At 48.6% G+C, this 16,055-nt stretch overlaps 5 protein-coding genes across 5 annotated transcripts; 1 reads left to right on the top strand and 4 right to left on the bottom strand.

Moving 5' to 3' along the window:
• Positions 1-2,829: 2,829 nt before the first annotated feature.
• On the bottom strand, positions 2,830-6,575 carry rna14 (cleavage polyadenylation factor subunit RNA14). The gene is made up of 6 exons (XM_040846582.1): positions 6,452-6,575; positions 5,442-6,386; positions 4,962-5,393; positions 3,896-4,898; positions 3,109-3,834; positions 2,830-3,045 (listed from the first exon to the last, which is right to left on the bottom strand). The coding sequence occupies exons 2-6, from the start codon at positions 6,333-6,335 to the stop codon at positions 3,032-3,034; spliced, it is 3,069 nt and encodes a 1,022-aa protein (XP_040704955.1). The 5' UTR covers positions 6,336-6,386; positions 6,452-6,575; the 3' UTR covers positions 2,830-3,031.
• Positions 6,576-6,908: 333 nt separating this feature from the next.
• On the top strand, positions 6,909-7,916 carry asf1 (nucleosome assembly factor ASF1; the record flags this gene model as incomplete). Its single annotated transcript, XM_040844669.1, has 4 exons — positions 6,909-7,017; positions 7,073-7,112; positions 7,167-7,475; positions 7,535-7,916. 4 exons carry the CDS (start codon positions 6,909-6,911, stop codon positions 7,914-7,916), a joined length of 840 nt encoding a protein of 279 aa, XP_040704956.1.
• A 912-nt stretch (positions 7,917-8,828) lies between these two features.
• Positions 8,829-12,374, bottom strand: ASPSYDRAFT_43040 (putative SNARE-dependent exocytosis protein (Sro7)). The gene is made up of 7 exons (XM_040846583.1): positions 12,194-12,374; positions 11,778-12,117; positions 10,139-11,719; positions 9,525-10,080; positions 9,348-9,469; positions 8,989-9,276; positions 8,829-8,921 (listed from the first exon to the last, which is right to left on the bottom strand). The coding sequence occupies exons 1-7, from the start codon at positions 12,278-12,280 to the stop codon at positions 8,896-8,898; spliced, it is 3,000 nt and encodes a 999-aa protein (XP_040704957.1). The 5' UTR covers positions 12,281-12,374; the 3' UTR covers positions 8,829-8,895.
• A 403-nt stretch (positions 12,375-12,777) lies between these two features.
• On the bottom strand, positions 12,778-13,821 carry ASPSYDRAFT_147605 (phosphotransferase family protein; the record flags this gene model as incomplete). Its single annotated transcript, XM_040841733.1, has 2 exons — positions 12,778-12,904; positions 12,968-13,821. 2 exons carry the CDS (start codon positions 13,819-13,821, stop codon positions 12,778-12,780), a joined length of 981 nt encoding a protein of 326 aa, XP_040704958.1.
• Positions 13,822-14,655: 834 nt separating this feature from the next.
• ASPSYDRAFT_43046 (THUMP domain-containing protein) lies at positions 14,656-15,970 on the bottom strand. Its single transcript, XM_040846584.1, has 6 exons — positions 15,908-15,970; positions 15,675-15,818; positions 15,421-15,577; positions 15,160-15,374; positions 14,950-15,090; positions 14,656-14,885 (listed from the first exon to the last, which is right to left on the bottom strand). Exons 1-6 carry the CDS (start codon positions 15,947-15,949, stop codon positions 14,784-14,786), a joined length of 801 nt encoding a protein of 266 aa, XP_040704959.1. The 5' UTR covers positions 15,950-15,970; the 3' UTR covers positions 14,656-14,783.
• Between the last annotated feature and the right edge of the window lie 85 nt (positions 15,971-16,055).

The raw sequence follows: 16,055 nt of genomic DNA on the forward strand, positions 1-16,055 counted from the left end.
ATTTGACCAGGACATGACCCAGGAGACCAGGAAGGCAAAACATGAGAAGGAGGGGGAAATATATAATCAATAAATAGGTGAAATGGCCGAATCCACGGGCACAGTTAATTGCGTAGAAAACTGGAAACATTTGGTGAAGAAGTTGATGTTTGGTTCGAGCAGTAGACAAACGGCCACCTACCAAATGGTTAATTGAAAATGCTCCACAGGGCAGATCGACTCTCCGACATATGTCGGTAAGAAGTCGAGGCCGGTCTAAAGCCGGATCCCTCCCACGTGCTCCGGACTGCGACATGGTGGCGGTTTAGATGCGTGCTACTGGTTCCCAAGAGATACTCTTTTCGAAGATTTCGATGACGGGAAAGACGCTGTCGAAAAGACGACGGGAACGAGACTAGGATGTGTTTGTGTTTTGATGGAGGGTTCGAGGGCGCAGGACGAGGTCTTAGGGGGAAGGATTTGTAGAAGTTGGAGTTGGAAAAGAAGTGGAGGAGGAAGTGGACGTGCGAGAACTCGGCAGGAGACGAGATCTGGAGAGGAGAAAAGAAGAAGAAAGAAGGAAGGAGCGGGCGAAAAGGGCGTATTTATACCCCCTTCCGAACTGGGAAAGTAGCAAGTGAGGTAAGAGTTGAGGTGAGATGAGAGCTGCGGACCCCGTCTCAGAGACACTCAGATATTCTGACAAACACTCAATTAGGGGTATCTCGCTGCGGAGAAAGACGATACGAAGGGGAAACGGAGAGGCAGAGATGAGGAGGGAGGAATCGAAGTTGGTGTTGCGGAACAGATAGTGGGCAACACATTGGATGCGCGAGAAATGCGCTCATTTCTCTACGCGTCGCCCACGGCTACAAGTCGGGTCAGTCGACGGGATTCCATTTTGGATCAATCCTCCAAATACCATCGCTCTCCCGCGATATACCCTCATCGGTGGACTTCGATTAAGAGAGCACTACTATATCTACCGACTGCCGTACGGGATGTGGTTGGACGCCCCGAGTCACAGCTGGCCCCGAATAAGGGATTGGGGGAAGGATCGAGATGAAGGTCAACATGCGGCAAAATGCCTTGGGACTTGAACATTAGATCTTGATACTTGGGTCGCGAAGACGAGGCTTTTACCGCTGCAATGGTGTGGTACAGTGCAATCCCAAGATGCTAGTTAGGTTACTTCCAATCTTCTCTAACTGGACTTTCAATCAAAAACAAAAAGAAGATAGATCAGAACGAGATATGCATATCGCCCAGTTGGCCATTTTCAGAAAGAGCTGTAGATAAAGGCCACCTTTCAAGAGCAACAATACCTTTGTACCAAGGGTAACCCCAAAAGAAGCTAATCATATCTACCGGCAGAACCAGCGGATTATCTCTAGACGAGAGGAAACACTGATTGACTACGGGAACGTGCCGAAGATACCCAGGATTCCTTTATGTTGGCCGAGTAAAAGGCCTTTCTTAACCCTGGCGTATGCAAAAGCCGACAACATGGATCCAACTCGACCTAAAGCACGGCAGTCTCAAGACCATATATAGTGGAAGATAGTGCCCAACTATAGCTTCGTCGGGCTGAGACCGAAAATAAATAGATAAATAAATATAAATCTTACATCGGCCGTACTTAAGCAATGACACTTCTCGAAAGAGTCAAGAGCGGTCATGCGTCGTGTTAAACAGCTCATACCCGTTCCACCCACTGCAACAACGGCCAGAGGAGCTTTGACGCTGGAATGCCTCGTGTTTGGGCCAATTGCTGCAGGGTCGACTGTTTGTGCGCATAAACGATCTGACCTTCGTATAATTTTCCCCAGCCGCGGCTGCCAGCCTCGGTGAAATACTGGGGCTGGGTGTCCAACGGATCATGCAGATGACGAGAGCCTGCGCCTGAAACACGCATTTCTGTGGGCTTCCAATTAGCGAACGCATAGCTCAAACGAGGTAGAAGAACACTTGGGGTTGTGAGCCTTGATCAGTGCTCGGGCGGGCGCCAAGTTGCTAACGGGGCCTTTTAGGGCTAATTTTACGGGAGGCGCGTCCAGACTTGAATCTCCAAAATGGTCGGTCGACCTTTCGACCAAACATAGCATCATAGACTCCTGTCCATAAAAAAATATATAGTAAAACTAAACAGGGAACTTTTTGGGAAGACGTGAAGAATGAGAACTTAGCTGTGAGAGGGAATGTTACTGCGGAGTGATGGAAAATATGCGAAGTATCTATTCATGGACAATGACGACTTGAGCTAGCTTACTATTGTTTACTGATGTCAGCAATTATTGTTGAGACGAAAAGCGAGGTGAATAAACTAAATTTAGGGCTGTCATCGAATCTTTGGTTATTTCATTGCACACCGCAGTTCTCTATCTCTAGGTAATCTCCGATCGCCGTCAAGAAGGGAATACGGATATCAATAATGAAGTGACTGAGGTCACTGAACCATGGAAACAGGAATATGTTCAGAGTGGAGCAGAAGCCCGAAGTTGGAGGGGCATTGAAATGGGACTGGGCCGGCCAATGCCTCTGGAAAGTTCAAGGCTTCAACAGGCAGCAGGATAGTGCGTTTGCAGATGTAAACAAACATCCCGACCCCAATGCAGATTGAAGCTGTGACTCATGAGTGTCCCAGGTCAACAATCAAAATCTGTGTTTAGCCGCATAGCGCGTAGAAAGCACAGGAGAGCCGGCCTTACGAACCAGGCTTACGTGGAGAGAGGATTAATGAAATCCATCGATTTGATATCTATCTTTTCTTGGTATCCCAGTTTCCCAATTCTGTACAACTCGTAGCTAGTATGATGAACAGACCCAAAAAGGAGTATTCTGATAAGAGGTCCCCCCTGAAAGCGCCCGCAAAGCAAGAACAAACGCCGAGCTACCCATAAATAAAAAAAAAAGCAATCTCCGCCGATTGGCGAGTACACGCATTAAACCACGCCACTTAAATGGTATTCTGTCGGATCATTGCGGAAAATGGGGGAGATAGGGCCTCATGAGATGCGTATATGCTTATAATATCGATAAATGCTGTAGGAAACTAGCGGTAGGCCCCTGTGTATGCAAGTTAGTCGACCTGTGAGATTTGAAGAGGTCGTGAAAATGGAAAAGCCATACCGGAGAATTGTTGCCCTCCTATAGTCGTTTGCCCCGTCCCGAGGCCACGCGCAGATTGGGGTAAGGGTATTTGCGAGATAGAAGCTGGCATGTCTAGTCGGCGGATGAGTTCAACCATCTTGTCTGCCGAGAAGCGGCCGGCGGTGTAGGTCGAAGCCGCGGGAATGACACTGAGTAGATATACAATATCGCGAGGTAATGGAGCGGGCGAACCCTGAGATCGGTATTGTGACCCACTTGTTGGAACTTGGAGCGTCGGCTGCGTTCGCTTTTGCTGATCCAATTGTCGTCTCTGGGTTGTTTTGAGCGGCGACTCGCCCCGAACGAATTTGCGAGGCCGCGAAATATCATCATCAAAATCCTCTAGCGGTCGCTTGGGTGAATGAGTGACTGAATGGTCCTGAGGTCTTGATGTAGGAGTGCCATGGCGGGACGTCACTTGTGCCCCAGGGTATCCTGTCTTCGGTCTTGTTTGGGAAGGAGAGATTATGGGTCGGAAAGTCGTAGGATCAAAGTTAGGAGTGGCAAATCGATGCGCAAATTGCTCCAATGTTGGATCGTCCGGGAATAGTTCGCGCATGCGGGTCTCGAGATTTATGACTTGAACCAAATCGCCATACCTTGACTCGTATTCATGAAGGAATGCAAATATGGGCTTGGTCTTATGTACGTTATCAGGATTTGAAGCGAGCTTTCTCACTGTCATCTCGAACACCGCTCGGGCATCTGGAAGAAAATACTTAGTACTCTATTTGCGTCGATTTCTAAAGCAGGAGTAGAAACTTACTAATGACATCATTGATATCGATCAGATGCTTTAAATATTCGAGAGCGAAATTCTCATCCTCAGGAAATAGTTTAGCCCCCCGCTCGAAGATCTTGGTGGCAGCTGGATCCTTGTAGCAATGGTATTCGATGAGAGCGCTCGCAATATAGACATCGCTCGTGATCCGCCCCTTCTTTCGGGCGTCTGCGAAGACTTGCCGGGATCCAGGAATTTCTCCGGGCTTGCCTTTGCCCTGGATGCGACGCATGGCACGCATAAGAGCTATCCACGCGAAGGAAACGGTTTTAGACAATATACCGATCTGTATGGAATGCGCATTCCGGACCGCTTCAATCTGGGCATTTTTGACAGATTCTTTGGCTTTTGTTTCACTTTGTTCGTCATCATCGTCGTCATCATTTCTCACTGGCTCTGTGTCGGGATTCGATTTAAATGTTTCCTCGAGACGAGCAACATCTTGCGTTTCTCGCGTGCGTGCTTTGGCAATTAAATCGTAAAGCGAATCAAGAAGCCTGTCATACGGCTCCCTTACCTTGGTGCCTCGTTTGATGGGATCTTGCTCAGATTCTGAAGTGATTTCCAGCCGATCGGCACGCTTGAATGCAAGTAAACAACTTTCAGGGTTAGCATCGATGCCATTTTTCAGGAACTCGTTTCCTTCTGTCTCCATGTCGTTGAGGAAACAGAAATCGGCTGCCTCGAACCAGATTTCCGGAAGAAACCTAAGCGCCATAAGAGCCTGCTTGTAGACGTAGACCACGCGAGCTTTGTATGCAGCTAGGTCATCTTCCTTTAAAACCAGAGGGTCTCCTTTCTCCCAGCTAATCCAGCGCTTCCATATCTCAATTTGTTGCAAAAACTCGATGTCGCCATCCGAACCAGGGACAGGGGGTAACCTGGGGAATGTTGTCCGGATCAGGTCTCGTGTGAAGTTTTGCAACTCCGTATAGGAGCTGCGTGCAGTCATATACGAAGGTGATTGTTCTTGCAAGAACTTCCGTCCCTGAAGAGCAAAACCCAGAGAATTAGTACAATTTCTTAGGGAAGGGAAGTCCATTCAGATTACCGTAAGTTTGTTAAGACCCATCTCAAACTGATCGTATTCTTTCCATAGCGTGTTTACCACCTGCATTGGAACACATATGGCTCTCTGGTAGCCCTTGCGGAGAAGATCCATTTTCTGTTGGTCCTGCCATCCAGAACCTCCAACGTTACCCGGCCCGGAGCGGATAAACTGGATATAGTCGGACCAGATAGATCCAGAGTCCTTGTCCATACCGATGTGCTGAAGCGCTAGGTCATATGCGGATGAGATGATTCTTCGGGCCTGCCCAGTCGTGTCTGTTGATAGAGGGTTGCGTCGTCGCACGTAATCCAAATAGACCGTCCACAATTGAACAGCTGGAATGGTAAGAAGCGTCCTATTAAATATTTGTTCGAGACGAAATAACTCGTTGAGTTCGGATTCCATGGTTGCATACGCCACCCATGCTTCGGCCTGAGTCCATCAGTACTTGCTACCGCGCGTCAAGATGTTGTGACTTACAGATAAAGGAAATACCTGCAAAAACCTTTCGTAAACATCTCGAGCACTATCAATCCTATTGCGGCCTCTATGTTCATTAATCAACTCGAGCCAGGCAGGGATGTCACCTCGAGGGTCTTCCTGTATTCTGTCTTCTAGCATTCCGACTCGATCATGGGGCAAACGGCCTTTGGCGGTAGAGGGAGAATCTTGTGTAGGAGTGGCTGCTGCACTACCTTGCGCAGTTTCAGGCTGCAAGGAAGTACGTGAGTTGTACAGATTCTGGTCTGTATTCATAGACCCATCATTCTTAAAAGCGAGAGGAACAGAGGAAAGAGAACTATTAGGAACATTCTTCGCACTGGCAGATTCGTGCGCAGTTTCACCAAATGATACATCAGGGGTAGAAGTAGCTTCATTTGCATTTCCTGGAGTGGGATGCGAAGGTATAGTATTCATGTCCTCGACACCTAGTACAGCTGGTGGCTCATAATCTGCATCCCCCGTGTCATCTTCATCCTCATCCTCAACCACAAACCCACCAATAGTTCTGGTTTTCGGTTGAACTGAGGTACCAGATGCCGGTACTGACGTCGAAGTCTGAGACTCGGGTCGTGAAGGTGGCTGAGATGGGTAGGCACTGCCAGTCTGCTGACTAGGGTCCGTATCTTGGGGAAGGGAGGTTTGGGGTTGGGGCTGCGATACTGAAGTGGGAGTATCTGGGGAGGTATTTTCGCCGGAGTTGGGCTCCTCCGAGGGCCCAGGATACTGTTCTTGGAGTGTATTAGAAGGATCGTAGTCGTCTGAATCCGAGGCATTCCCATCCTGATCTTTAGCACCATTATTATTATCCATTGAGCCAACATTCATGGCTTGGGCCTGAAAGAAGGCGTTCTCGGCGTCACCCTCAGCCATGAGAATCGATATGGTGCTGATAAACGACTAAAAAACAAAATGCTGGAAAGCCTGTCAACCGGGGTCAGCGGGTCCGACTCGCATGCAACTCGGATACTCAAGTGAGGGGCACTCACAAGATAAATACGCAAAAGCAGACGGAAACCCGACCTAGAGAGATATGTTAAGCGGAGTAAAAACACAAACGACAGTTTCGGGGCGACTCCCAGGAGAGTGATGGGGATAGGCAGGATCTGCTTGGGCGCGGTGAATCGTCCACTGATGTGATGCGCAGGGCAGAAGCTGCAGCTCAATTAAACCACGTGACCAGGGCGGTGAGCACGAGAATTATGCGTCCACACGCGGCGCGCGTCGTCGATCACTCTTGCTGAAGTTGGTTGTTTAATTACTCGCCAGCTGCCCTCATCCCTCTATGGAAACCTTCCTCCTTTGGTTCTCCCTTAAATACTGCATACAACGCTTCTCTCCCTCGTGTTGATTGTTCCTCCCTACATATTTCCCACTCATAACCCCCAATCCTTCCCTCCCCCGACTACTGCATTACACCGCCAATACCGCCACTTCCATATAACCATGTCTGTTGTTTCTCTCCTTGGGGTTAAAGTCCTCGACAACCCTGCCCAATTCCTCTCCAAGTACCAATTCGAAATCACTTTTGAATGCCTTGAGCAACTACAAAAAGGTGGGTTGGTATCATCGCCACGCTTGACATCGCCCCCGCTAACCCAATGTCTTAGATCTGGAATGGAAGCTCACCTATGTCGGCTCTGCTACTTCGTAAGATCTTCCAAAATGACGCCTTACGATCTCAAATTATTAATATGAATATAGGTCCGAGTACGATCAAGAACTCGACTCCCTCCTCGTCGGCCCGATTCCCGTCGGTGTCAACAAGTTTATCTTTGAAGCCGACGCGCCAGACCTTAAGCGCATCCCTACCTCAGAGATCCTTGGTGTAACTGTGATCCTACTCACCTGCAGCTATGATGGCAGAGAGTTTGTGCGTGTCGGATACTACGTGAATAATGAATACGACTCCGAGGAGCTTACTGCCGACCCTCCTGCCAAACCGATTATCGAGAGAATTCGTCGCAATATCCTTGCGGAGAAGCCTAGAGTGACTCGATTCGCAATCAAATGGTAAGTCTACTTCTATTTCGAAAGAAAGCTACGACCGCTAATTATCGTTCGTTGTTTAGGGACTCGGAGGAATCTGCTCCCGCTGAATACCCGCCAGATCAGCCCGAAGCGGACGGTCTCGATGATGATGGTGCTGCTTATGGCCAAGAAGAGGTAGAGCTCGAGGCTGCGCTTGTACAAGAGTTGCAAAATGCGGAGAATACCGAACCAGCCAAGAGCGAAGACCACGAAATGGAGGGCACTAATAACCAAGAAGAAGAAATTTCGGACGGAGAGAGTGAAGACATTGAAGATGAGAGCGACGATGACGAGGACGAAATCGACGAAGAAGAAGGCGGCGATGCTGATGAGGACGTTGAAATGGGCGACGACTCGGAGCCGAAGGACGACAACGCCAATCGTGCTGCACACCACCCTCAGCAGGAAGTCATGGTTCATTAAATGGAAACATACGCCTTCTTGAGTTGATGACCTAGTATTCTCCTATAATCCTCATCTTTTGCATGATTTTATGATTAGTCGCAATGTTTTTACGATTCGCCTATATATTACCGATCATCACAAACCTGTGATCTAGTTTTGGTCTAGTTTCACGAGAATAGAACATGCATAAACTCGGAAATGAATCCACATATTCGCTGTGTTTCCCAGAAGACTGACGCAAGGACGGATGCCACAGGAAGAATTGCCCGGACTACGCACGAGTCCAGAGCATGACAACTCATTTGCGCTACCCCTCGCAGCTGAGCCAGGAAGGGAATGCTAGGTGCAGCAGCCTAGGTGCTCGGTAGCCACCATGAATAGCCAGTGAATCAGTAGTGGGTGAATAGTCCTCGAGATGAGAACGTTCCCTTCTCACTTACACGTAAATAATACTTAATTGTCCGGAGATATTCACACTTGAATCACACCTAGAGACAGTATCTACTATCTTCACCCATGAAAGGACTATACAATACGTCAATTGAGGACAATTGGAAAACACAAATCAACAAGATCACAAAGACAGTAATTCTCAGTCACCGCTGATTTCAAATCAAGGGTCACGTTAAGTGGGTTCGAAGCTCGTCCACCTAATGCAACAACTCTGTGACCTGATAGTGGAGAGTGTGTGATATGGTCGGTGAAGAAACTTTCCTTTCGGTCGGGGAAGGGGAGCACCTCGAGCAACTGCTGCGCTCGATAGGTGGATGATGTACCGGCTGTTAGATACCTAGGAAGTCCGTTGTCTGTACTAGCTCAGGCTTACTGGCATGTAAAAGAAGTATAAGAATCTGAGTTGAGAAACATCTACCGAACTTGGTTGTATATTATTACGGATAGTGCAAAGCATAACTTAACAGACAAAATTCACGCCCAACGCCCAACACCCATCTACGCCAATGATATCTTGAATGAAGTAGAAGAACAAATTCCCGGCCTAGAATCCGAATTTTGATCCGATAGCTNCTAGGTTATTAACAAAGCGATTTTTAATAATAGGGTATCGAGTGTTGAGCCGGGAGATACTTACCACCTAGAACTGCTTTCTTCTTCTGGTTCTGGACGTATTTGTTGACGTCCCTTGCCCAGCCACTACTCGTCTCCTCTAGCCTATCCATATTATCGTTCGCGAATGAAAGATTCTGGGTGCGCTCCGTCATTTGGCGTTGCATGTAGGCGAAGTATCCTTCCTCGTCGGTGTTCTGGCGCGCCGGCCCAGTGGGCGTTCTTCCTTCCCTGATGGCCTTTTGGCGCTCTTGTTCCTCTAGTCGCATTTGTTCCACCATTCGCTTTGATGGCGGGCGATCGGGTCCTCCGACTATAAGGGGAGTCAGTTTCTGAGCGTTGAAAATGGTACAAAAACAGAGAACAGTGGGGGGCGCGACGAACTAAGAATATCCATGTCAGCCGGTGAGATATACTGAGTACCAGAAATCCATTGTATATTGCTGATTGTAGGTCGAGGAGGGGTTGCCAGCTGAGGGTTGTATAGCTGGTCTTCTGACCGGCGTCTATTGGTTTGAGTTAGTGCCTTTGCGCTTCAGTTAGTTTGGGGAATCCACATACAATTCGACTCCAGCACCCCAAACGCTGAAGATGCCTACTTCAGATGGACTGGTCCAAAATAGGACGCAGCCATTTGGTGATACAGTAGACTGGGGGAGGCGAGATACGTCAGCCATATGACTGATGTTTGTGCAGCCGATCTCCTTGAGGCCAGGAATAGAGAATGCTCGGGCGTTTCCGTCTCCGAACAGTCCAACTAGACTGCACCCTCGGCCGGGGATATTGACCACGGAGGCAGAGTCACAAAGGTAGTCATCCCAGGACCGGTGTGCGCCCTTGGATGTGGCGGGTTTGAAGACCCTGCACCCATTAGTGGTCACAGCGACCACCGCGCCATGAACCCTACGGCCATTTCTTAAGCCGCCAAATGCATCTCCCGTAGCTAATGTTAAACTACCATCATCGGCGTTGATAGGAATAATGCTGACCACTCTGTCCTCTAATGCAACTGCGCCAGCGAATGAGGCGACGTAGGCACCACTGCTCGATGGCAGGACCTTGAATGTCGCCAAATTGCCTCTGTTTGTTCCCACAAAGCAACAAATACTGGAGTACTCTAAAACGCCACAGTTAGCATAGCTCGGGGCTGGCATCTTTCAAAATACGCTGCTTACCTTCACCGTCTAGAGTCATAATACCAAACTCTATGCTTGTCGGCACCTCGGGAACAGTTTCGCTGGAACCTCGGGATTTGAGGAAACTACTTCGCTTGTTCTGCTTCGCAAGCTCTGATAAATTCGCAGTGTGGATGATAGCTGGCCCGCGCAAGTCGATAATTGCAATACTGCCAGCTTCAAATCCAGCGGCAACAAACCCTACTGGGCTATGCTTTAGCGCAGTCACTTGTCCTTGTTGCATGTTTAGGAGAGTCAGTGGTAGAAGACCCTGCTTTAGACCAGGATCAACTCTATGCATGATATTGGTCAGCTTTCCTGGCCCATTGTTGGCCCCAGGCGGCTCCTCTAGACCAAAATTTTTGTTACTGCCCATTCGGAATATAGCAACCTCGCCGCTCCTGAGACCAATTGATAGTTCGCCACTAGAGCCTCCAAGAGACATCTCCGTAACATCAATGTTGGTAACACGGCCCACAGCTCGAGCCAAGTCAACCTGAATGGAATCTGGGCTCTCTATTTCGTCGTCATGGCCGATGTCCCATAATCGCACGGTACCGTCTGCATGCGCCGCTGTAACGATGTTGCGACTTTCAAGGCGCTTTAGGTGTTTCCTTCCCTCCGCACCACCTAGGATGAATTTTGGACCTTGTGATCGCCGTTCCTTCAGTCCAAGCCAGGCACTACGATCAACTGGAGTCAGAGTGATCTTGTTCACAAATGGATGAACGAGAGTAACCGAGGGTGGTAACATATTGGTAGGTGGAATAGGATGTCCACTGGGGAAGCTCAGTGTGATCAATTCGCCCGATGACAAAAGAGCAAGAACTGCTATTGGGTCGTGGGCGCCACCATAGTAGGGAGAATTGCGAGGAACCACACAGATGCTGGCCACCTCAGCACCCGGGGGGATCGGAAGCTCTGTTGTAGGTCTCGGCTTTTCCAGGTAGGTTGTGATCATGGCCCAGGAGGACGTCTGGTAGTTGGGGGACGGGCCAAAATCGAGGAAGGTAAGGTTTTTGTTTCTTTCATCCTTCGGTTTGCCGCCTGCAATCAAAAGCCCACTGTCATCACCATTCGCCTTCACACACCAGGCAACATCGGTAATTGGATCCTTAATACCGGCAATCGATCCGGCCGTAGAGGGCCGATCTGGCTGGGCGTTCGGTTGATCCACGTTGGGTGTAGATATAGATCTAGCTAATAACCTGCGACCGTCTTTTGTGTCCCAGAAAACCAAACTGTTGTCATCATGAACTGTAAGTATGATTATACCATTCGGATGCCATAGAGCTTTGGTCAGTTTCGGTTTACGCGGGCTGCTAACGGGGATATCGCTATTTCCACCCAAAGCGCCTGCCGGAACTTCATATTCGAAGTAATGTTGTGGTACGTTCTGTTTGAACGAAAACGTCACCGCCCCGTCTGGATATCCGATAAGAATCTTCCCAATATCACGAGGGGAGAAAGACAGGCTGATGACAGGAGAAAATCGCGCTCGCGGATTGCGCTGGGCCCATAGATTGGATATTCTAAACGGCGTCATGTTCTCGCGGTCAAGATCATAGGCGACAATATCGCCTTATAAAGATGATTAGCAAGCAAATTCACATCATTTGCCGAGCATAGAGCACTATACCATTCTGCAAACCGATGAATGCATAGTCGATACTGGGATCGGTGAGTAGCGCACTAGCGTGACTCGGGGGAGCGTATGAGACAAGTAGTTGTCTTGTCTCTAGGGAGAATATGCTGATTTCGCTTTTCGAGTCGACGCTGACAAGTTTGTTGCCGCAAAATTGTATAAACTTCGCGGACGCTTTCCGGGGCAAGGGGAAGATAACCGAGACTCGTCCTTGGCCAAAAACGTAGATCTGACCATGGCCGAACTGCGACTCGCTGGTACCGACTGCGAGAAGAGACTGAACCGGATCGTACGCGAGAGTGCTCGTCTGTGAATTAATCCCACATCTCACGAGCTATACAGTGGCAGTCAGTAGACGTCCGCGTCGCGACAAACAGAAAAGCTGGTGCCTTGAGCGGGCCGACACATACATCATCAATATCGAACAGCTCCGGAGAAAGACTGCCGGAGAAGTCATTTTGGATGCCGGCTTGCTTTCCCCTCAGGAAATGGGCCATTTCCTATAGTTGCGAACAGTAATACAATAGCTGGGAGATGATACGAGAGGGTATGAGGAAGAGGAGGAGATCAAAAGATGGTCGGACTGGAGGTCTGTTTGAGCTGCGGAGCGGAACCCCACATGCTGAATGACGGTCGGTCAGTCTTTATAGCGCCCCGCCCTTGGCTGTTCAGTGACCAGCATTCACTGCTGTCTATACCCTAGTCTACAAATGTATGGGACTGTTATCATAATAACGTGCAAAGAATGAGAAAATATGGGTATAACTGCAATTGTACCCTGTGTTTTAAAAGAAAGTATCTATTGTATTTGGTACAGTTCTCATTAGCTCAATGTATATATATACTGAAGCCCGCTGAACCGATATATCTAGAAAGCAACAGAATCTCTATCAATGATATCCCCAAACGCCAGTGCTATGTATAGATAAACCAAATGTAACAGAGCTAAGCTCATATTATGCGGCAAGTGGCCTACTTTGCGTAGTCGCCCTCGTCATACCGTCGCCATTTTCGCCAAAGTCGTCATCAACTGTCTCCTTGCTTCAGCCTCCGCAGCTGTGTCTCGATTCTTTCGGTAGTATTGTAAGACAATGCGGTGTACACAGCGATAGCAAGAGTATCTAGATTGAAATTGAGAACACATTAGCATACGACGTCTCTAGTTTAGTCCACAGCTTACGTACAGAAGCTGTCGAGTTCTCCCTGGCTGTGTATTTGAATAACAAGATCCAAAACCATCCACCACATGAGATGACGGACTCTCAAAGATTTTTGCCATGTAGGCATCCCCCCAGACAGCTGTACCAAAGCCCGAGATCCCACATAGTCGCTTGCTCTCGGGGTCCACTAGCACCTGCGATGGCTGACCAAAGTCGATTACGACCAGTCGTGGTGTCAAAATCTCATCCAGCGCCGGCGATATTCGACCAATTTGATGTCTGATTTCTCCATATGGAAGGTTAATGAAAACATCTTCCGCGTCGTGAAGAATACCCTCGACGAGTATCAGAAAGGCCTCCCTCCAAGACTTTCTCCCTGCAGCTTTAGCCACCTGTCCTAAACTCCCAAACGAGTCTGAGCTGTGCTGTGCGATTCGTTTCGCCAGATTCCCCAGGCTTCTGCCAATAGCCTTCCGCTCCTGGCTTGTGAGCTGAGCTTCTATGTTGTCCAGGGTTGTGCCTGGGATATGATGACGTATCAAGAAAGACGGCCCGAGCAAATCCCCTAGAGGATCGTAATGAAGTAGCTGTGGAATGCATGGCATGGAACTTTCATTCAGGAGAGACAGAAGTCTTGCCTCGGTGTCTAGCAAGACATGCTCGCGCCGTGGAAGCGACGTTGTTGGTTTCGGCGAGCATTTCAGCACCAGATGAACCTCATTGGATAGTCGGACTAAGTAGAGAGAATGTAAATGGCCTGCTAGCGAATAGACCCTGGCAACATGGATAGGGAGTAGGAAGTGTTGCTGGAGAACGGATATGAGTTTCTCGGAGACCTCTGTTTCTATATGGGATGGGGTTGGCAGAAGAGGGGTCATTATGCAATGATGAGGAGTTGTCTCCAGACAATCCAAGGAGGAAGTTGTCGTCAAATATTCGCATCCCATAGCTGAGACGAGCAGTGCTTACAAGGGGTCATAGGGCGGACCAGCTCATTGCAACACGGCTGCGAACACCTAAGAGCATGGTTAGGCAATCAGTCAAATATAGATTGTCCTCTTATTTTCGAGAAATAGCAGACATGAACATCAGTGACGATTACAGCTCTTTGGCCAGTCTCCATCGGTTGTAAGCGAGCACAATTTTCCATGCTCAAGGGAAATTACGCAAACTCGGCAGCCAATATCTAGAAGAAGGAAATGTACTCGAGATCTTCAAGCTGCGGAAATACGGTGAGACGAGTATTGGTCGATAATAACGGGAGTCCCTTCAGAGCGGGCTTGTCATCGATCTGTAAAAACTATGGAAATTCGCCTAAGCATCCCAGTCTGAGAAAGGTGTGACATGAGGATTCGGATCGGCCCAATCAGAGGCGTTCCTTGCCGAGGGAGAATACCAAACGGCGCAGAGCGGTTCCTTTCTGCATCTAGCGTTCCATCGCCGGCTCCCGTATTCTGTGGAGTCTCGGCCCGCCGCCTTAAGGTTCTTTGATTGTTATACTTCGCGGGAGCCCATAGGAGGAGAAAACCAGCAGAAATTCTCTTGGGTTTCAACCGGAGGTGTCATCGATGATGAGGTGTAATCCTATCATGGTGTGTTAATGCTGATGATCCTCATGAAAAATTAATACCTGACCCCATTTCAAATCCTTGAGGCACGGGCCCTTGTCGCGTTTGGGATATTACTCCGGTGCGCATAAAAGGCAAAATCTGCTTTGGTTCCATTTGGCCGTATTATGTGGGATGATATTCTAGAAGCTGATGCCAGGTTAGGTAGAGCCTAGCGAACTGCGAACGGAGCTGGGCTGGATATTTTTGAAAGTTCAGACAAGATTTGTATTCTAAGGTCCTCGCGGCGCTGGACCTGGGCTGTAAAGCTCCGCAAGGTTGAAACGTTTTAGCTTGTCATAATCGCTCCCCGCAACACTCATACTGATGAGGTTCTGTGTACTAGTTAGCCGCGCTTGATGCTTTTTTTGGCTGAGCGAGGAGTACTAGACGCCTCACCTGAACTATATCAACCAGAATTATCAAATCATAATTCTTCAAATCAACCGGATGTTCGGGGCCCACAACATCCGCGATAGTTTTGATGACAACGTCTCTACTGAATTTCTTGTTGCTTCTTAGTGAAGGTCGAATAGCGTACTTTGGTTGGAGAGCGTTTGTTAGCAGCCTGACTTCAAGGTTGCCCGATAAATTGTAGGCGCAACAAACCTTCTTCGGTGGACCTCCAGAGTGAAAGTGAGGTTTGAGAATCTCTCGTGCAAATTCTTCCACGTCAACGCTGAGGGTCTTTCGAATGGAGCGTGCAGGAATCAATCGTTGAATATAGCGACTGCGCTTTTGGTCCGGTTTGGCTTGTGCATCAAGACAAATCTGATGCACGAGCTTTTCAGGGTCAACTGATTTATCGAATCGTACAAATATAACTGCTCCAGTTAGTACTAGCCACGGTGTTTGAGTACCATCACATACTACACGGAATGTCAAACTTGACGGTTTCAAATAATGATGACTTCGTCGTCGTATTTGGTTTCAAGCCCTCGATTTCCTTCTTTATTTGGGCTTCAATATCATCCTCATCGGAGTTGGATTCAGCTCCCTCCCCGCTATTTACAGGGCCCTCCACATGCTAGAATGACAGACATATCAGGTCTCACGGTTCGCCCATTTGGCCGGGGAGAATCCTTTATCTCTAAGTCTTTTACTCTTGATTGGAGAATACATACCTGGGTGAGAAGGTCCAAAACTTCGGCAGCACACTTGTTTTCTCTTCCTATTTCGCAGGTAACAAACACCCCCCAGTCTCCAGTCTCAACACTTGATCGTGGAGTGTGAGCTTGAGCCCGAGCCTTCTGCCATTTATTGCCCCCCTGTACGATGCTTTAGAGAGAATCCGCAGTAACGAACGGACAGCGGGCAACTTAGAAACAATGATAGAAACCGATTAGAATAGACAAACCTTTCTTTTCTTGTGAGACTGGTCAGAAGGGTTTTCCGGCATCTTTCTCTTCCCAGTGTCGGCCATTCCAAGATACCAAGTATAACGGCGCCTTTCACTTAGGGTTGGTCGATTTTCAGGAGGGGTATGTTCTCGGAGTCTTCCTCTC

Source organism: Aspergillus sydowii (genome assembly GCF_001890705.1).
Source record: "Aspergillus sydowii CBS 593.65 unplaced genomic scaffold ASPSYscaffold_3, whole genome shotgun sequence".
NCBI lineage: Eukaryota > Fungi > Ascomycota > Eurotiomycetes > Eurotiales > Aspergillaceae > Aspergillus > Aspergillus sydowii.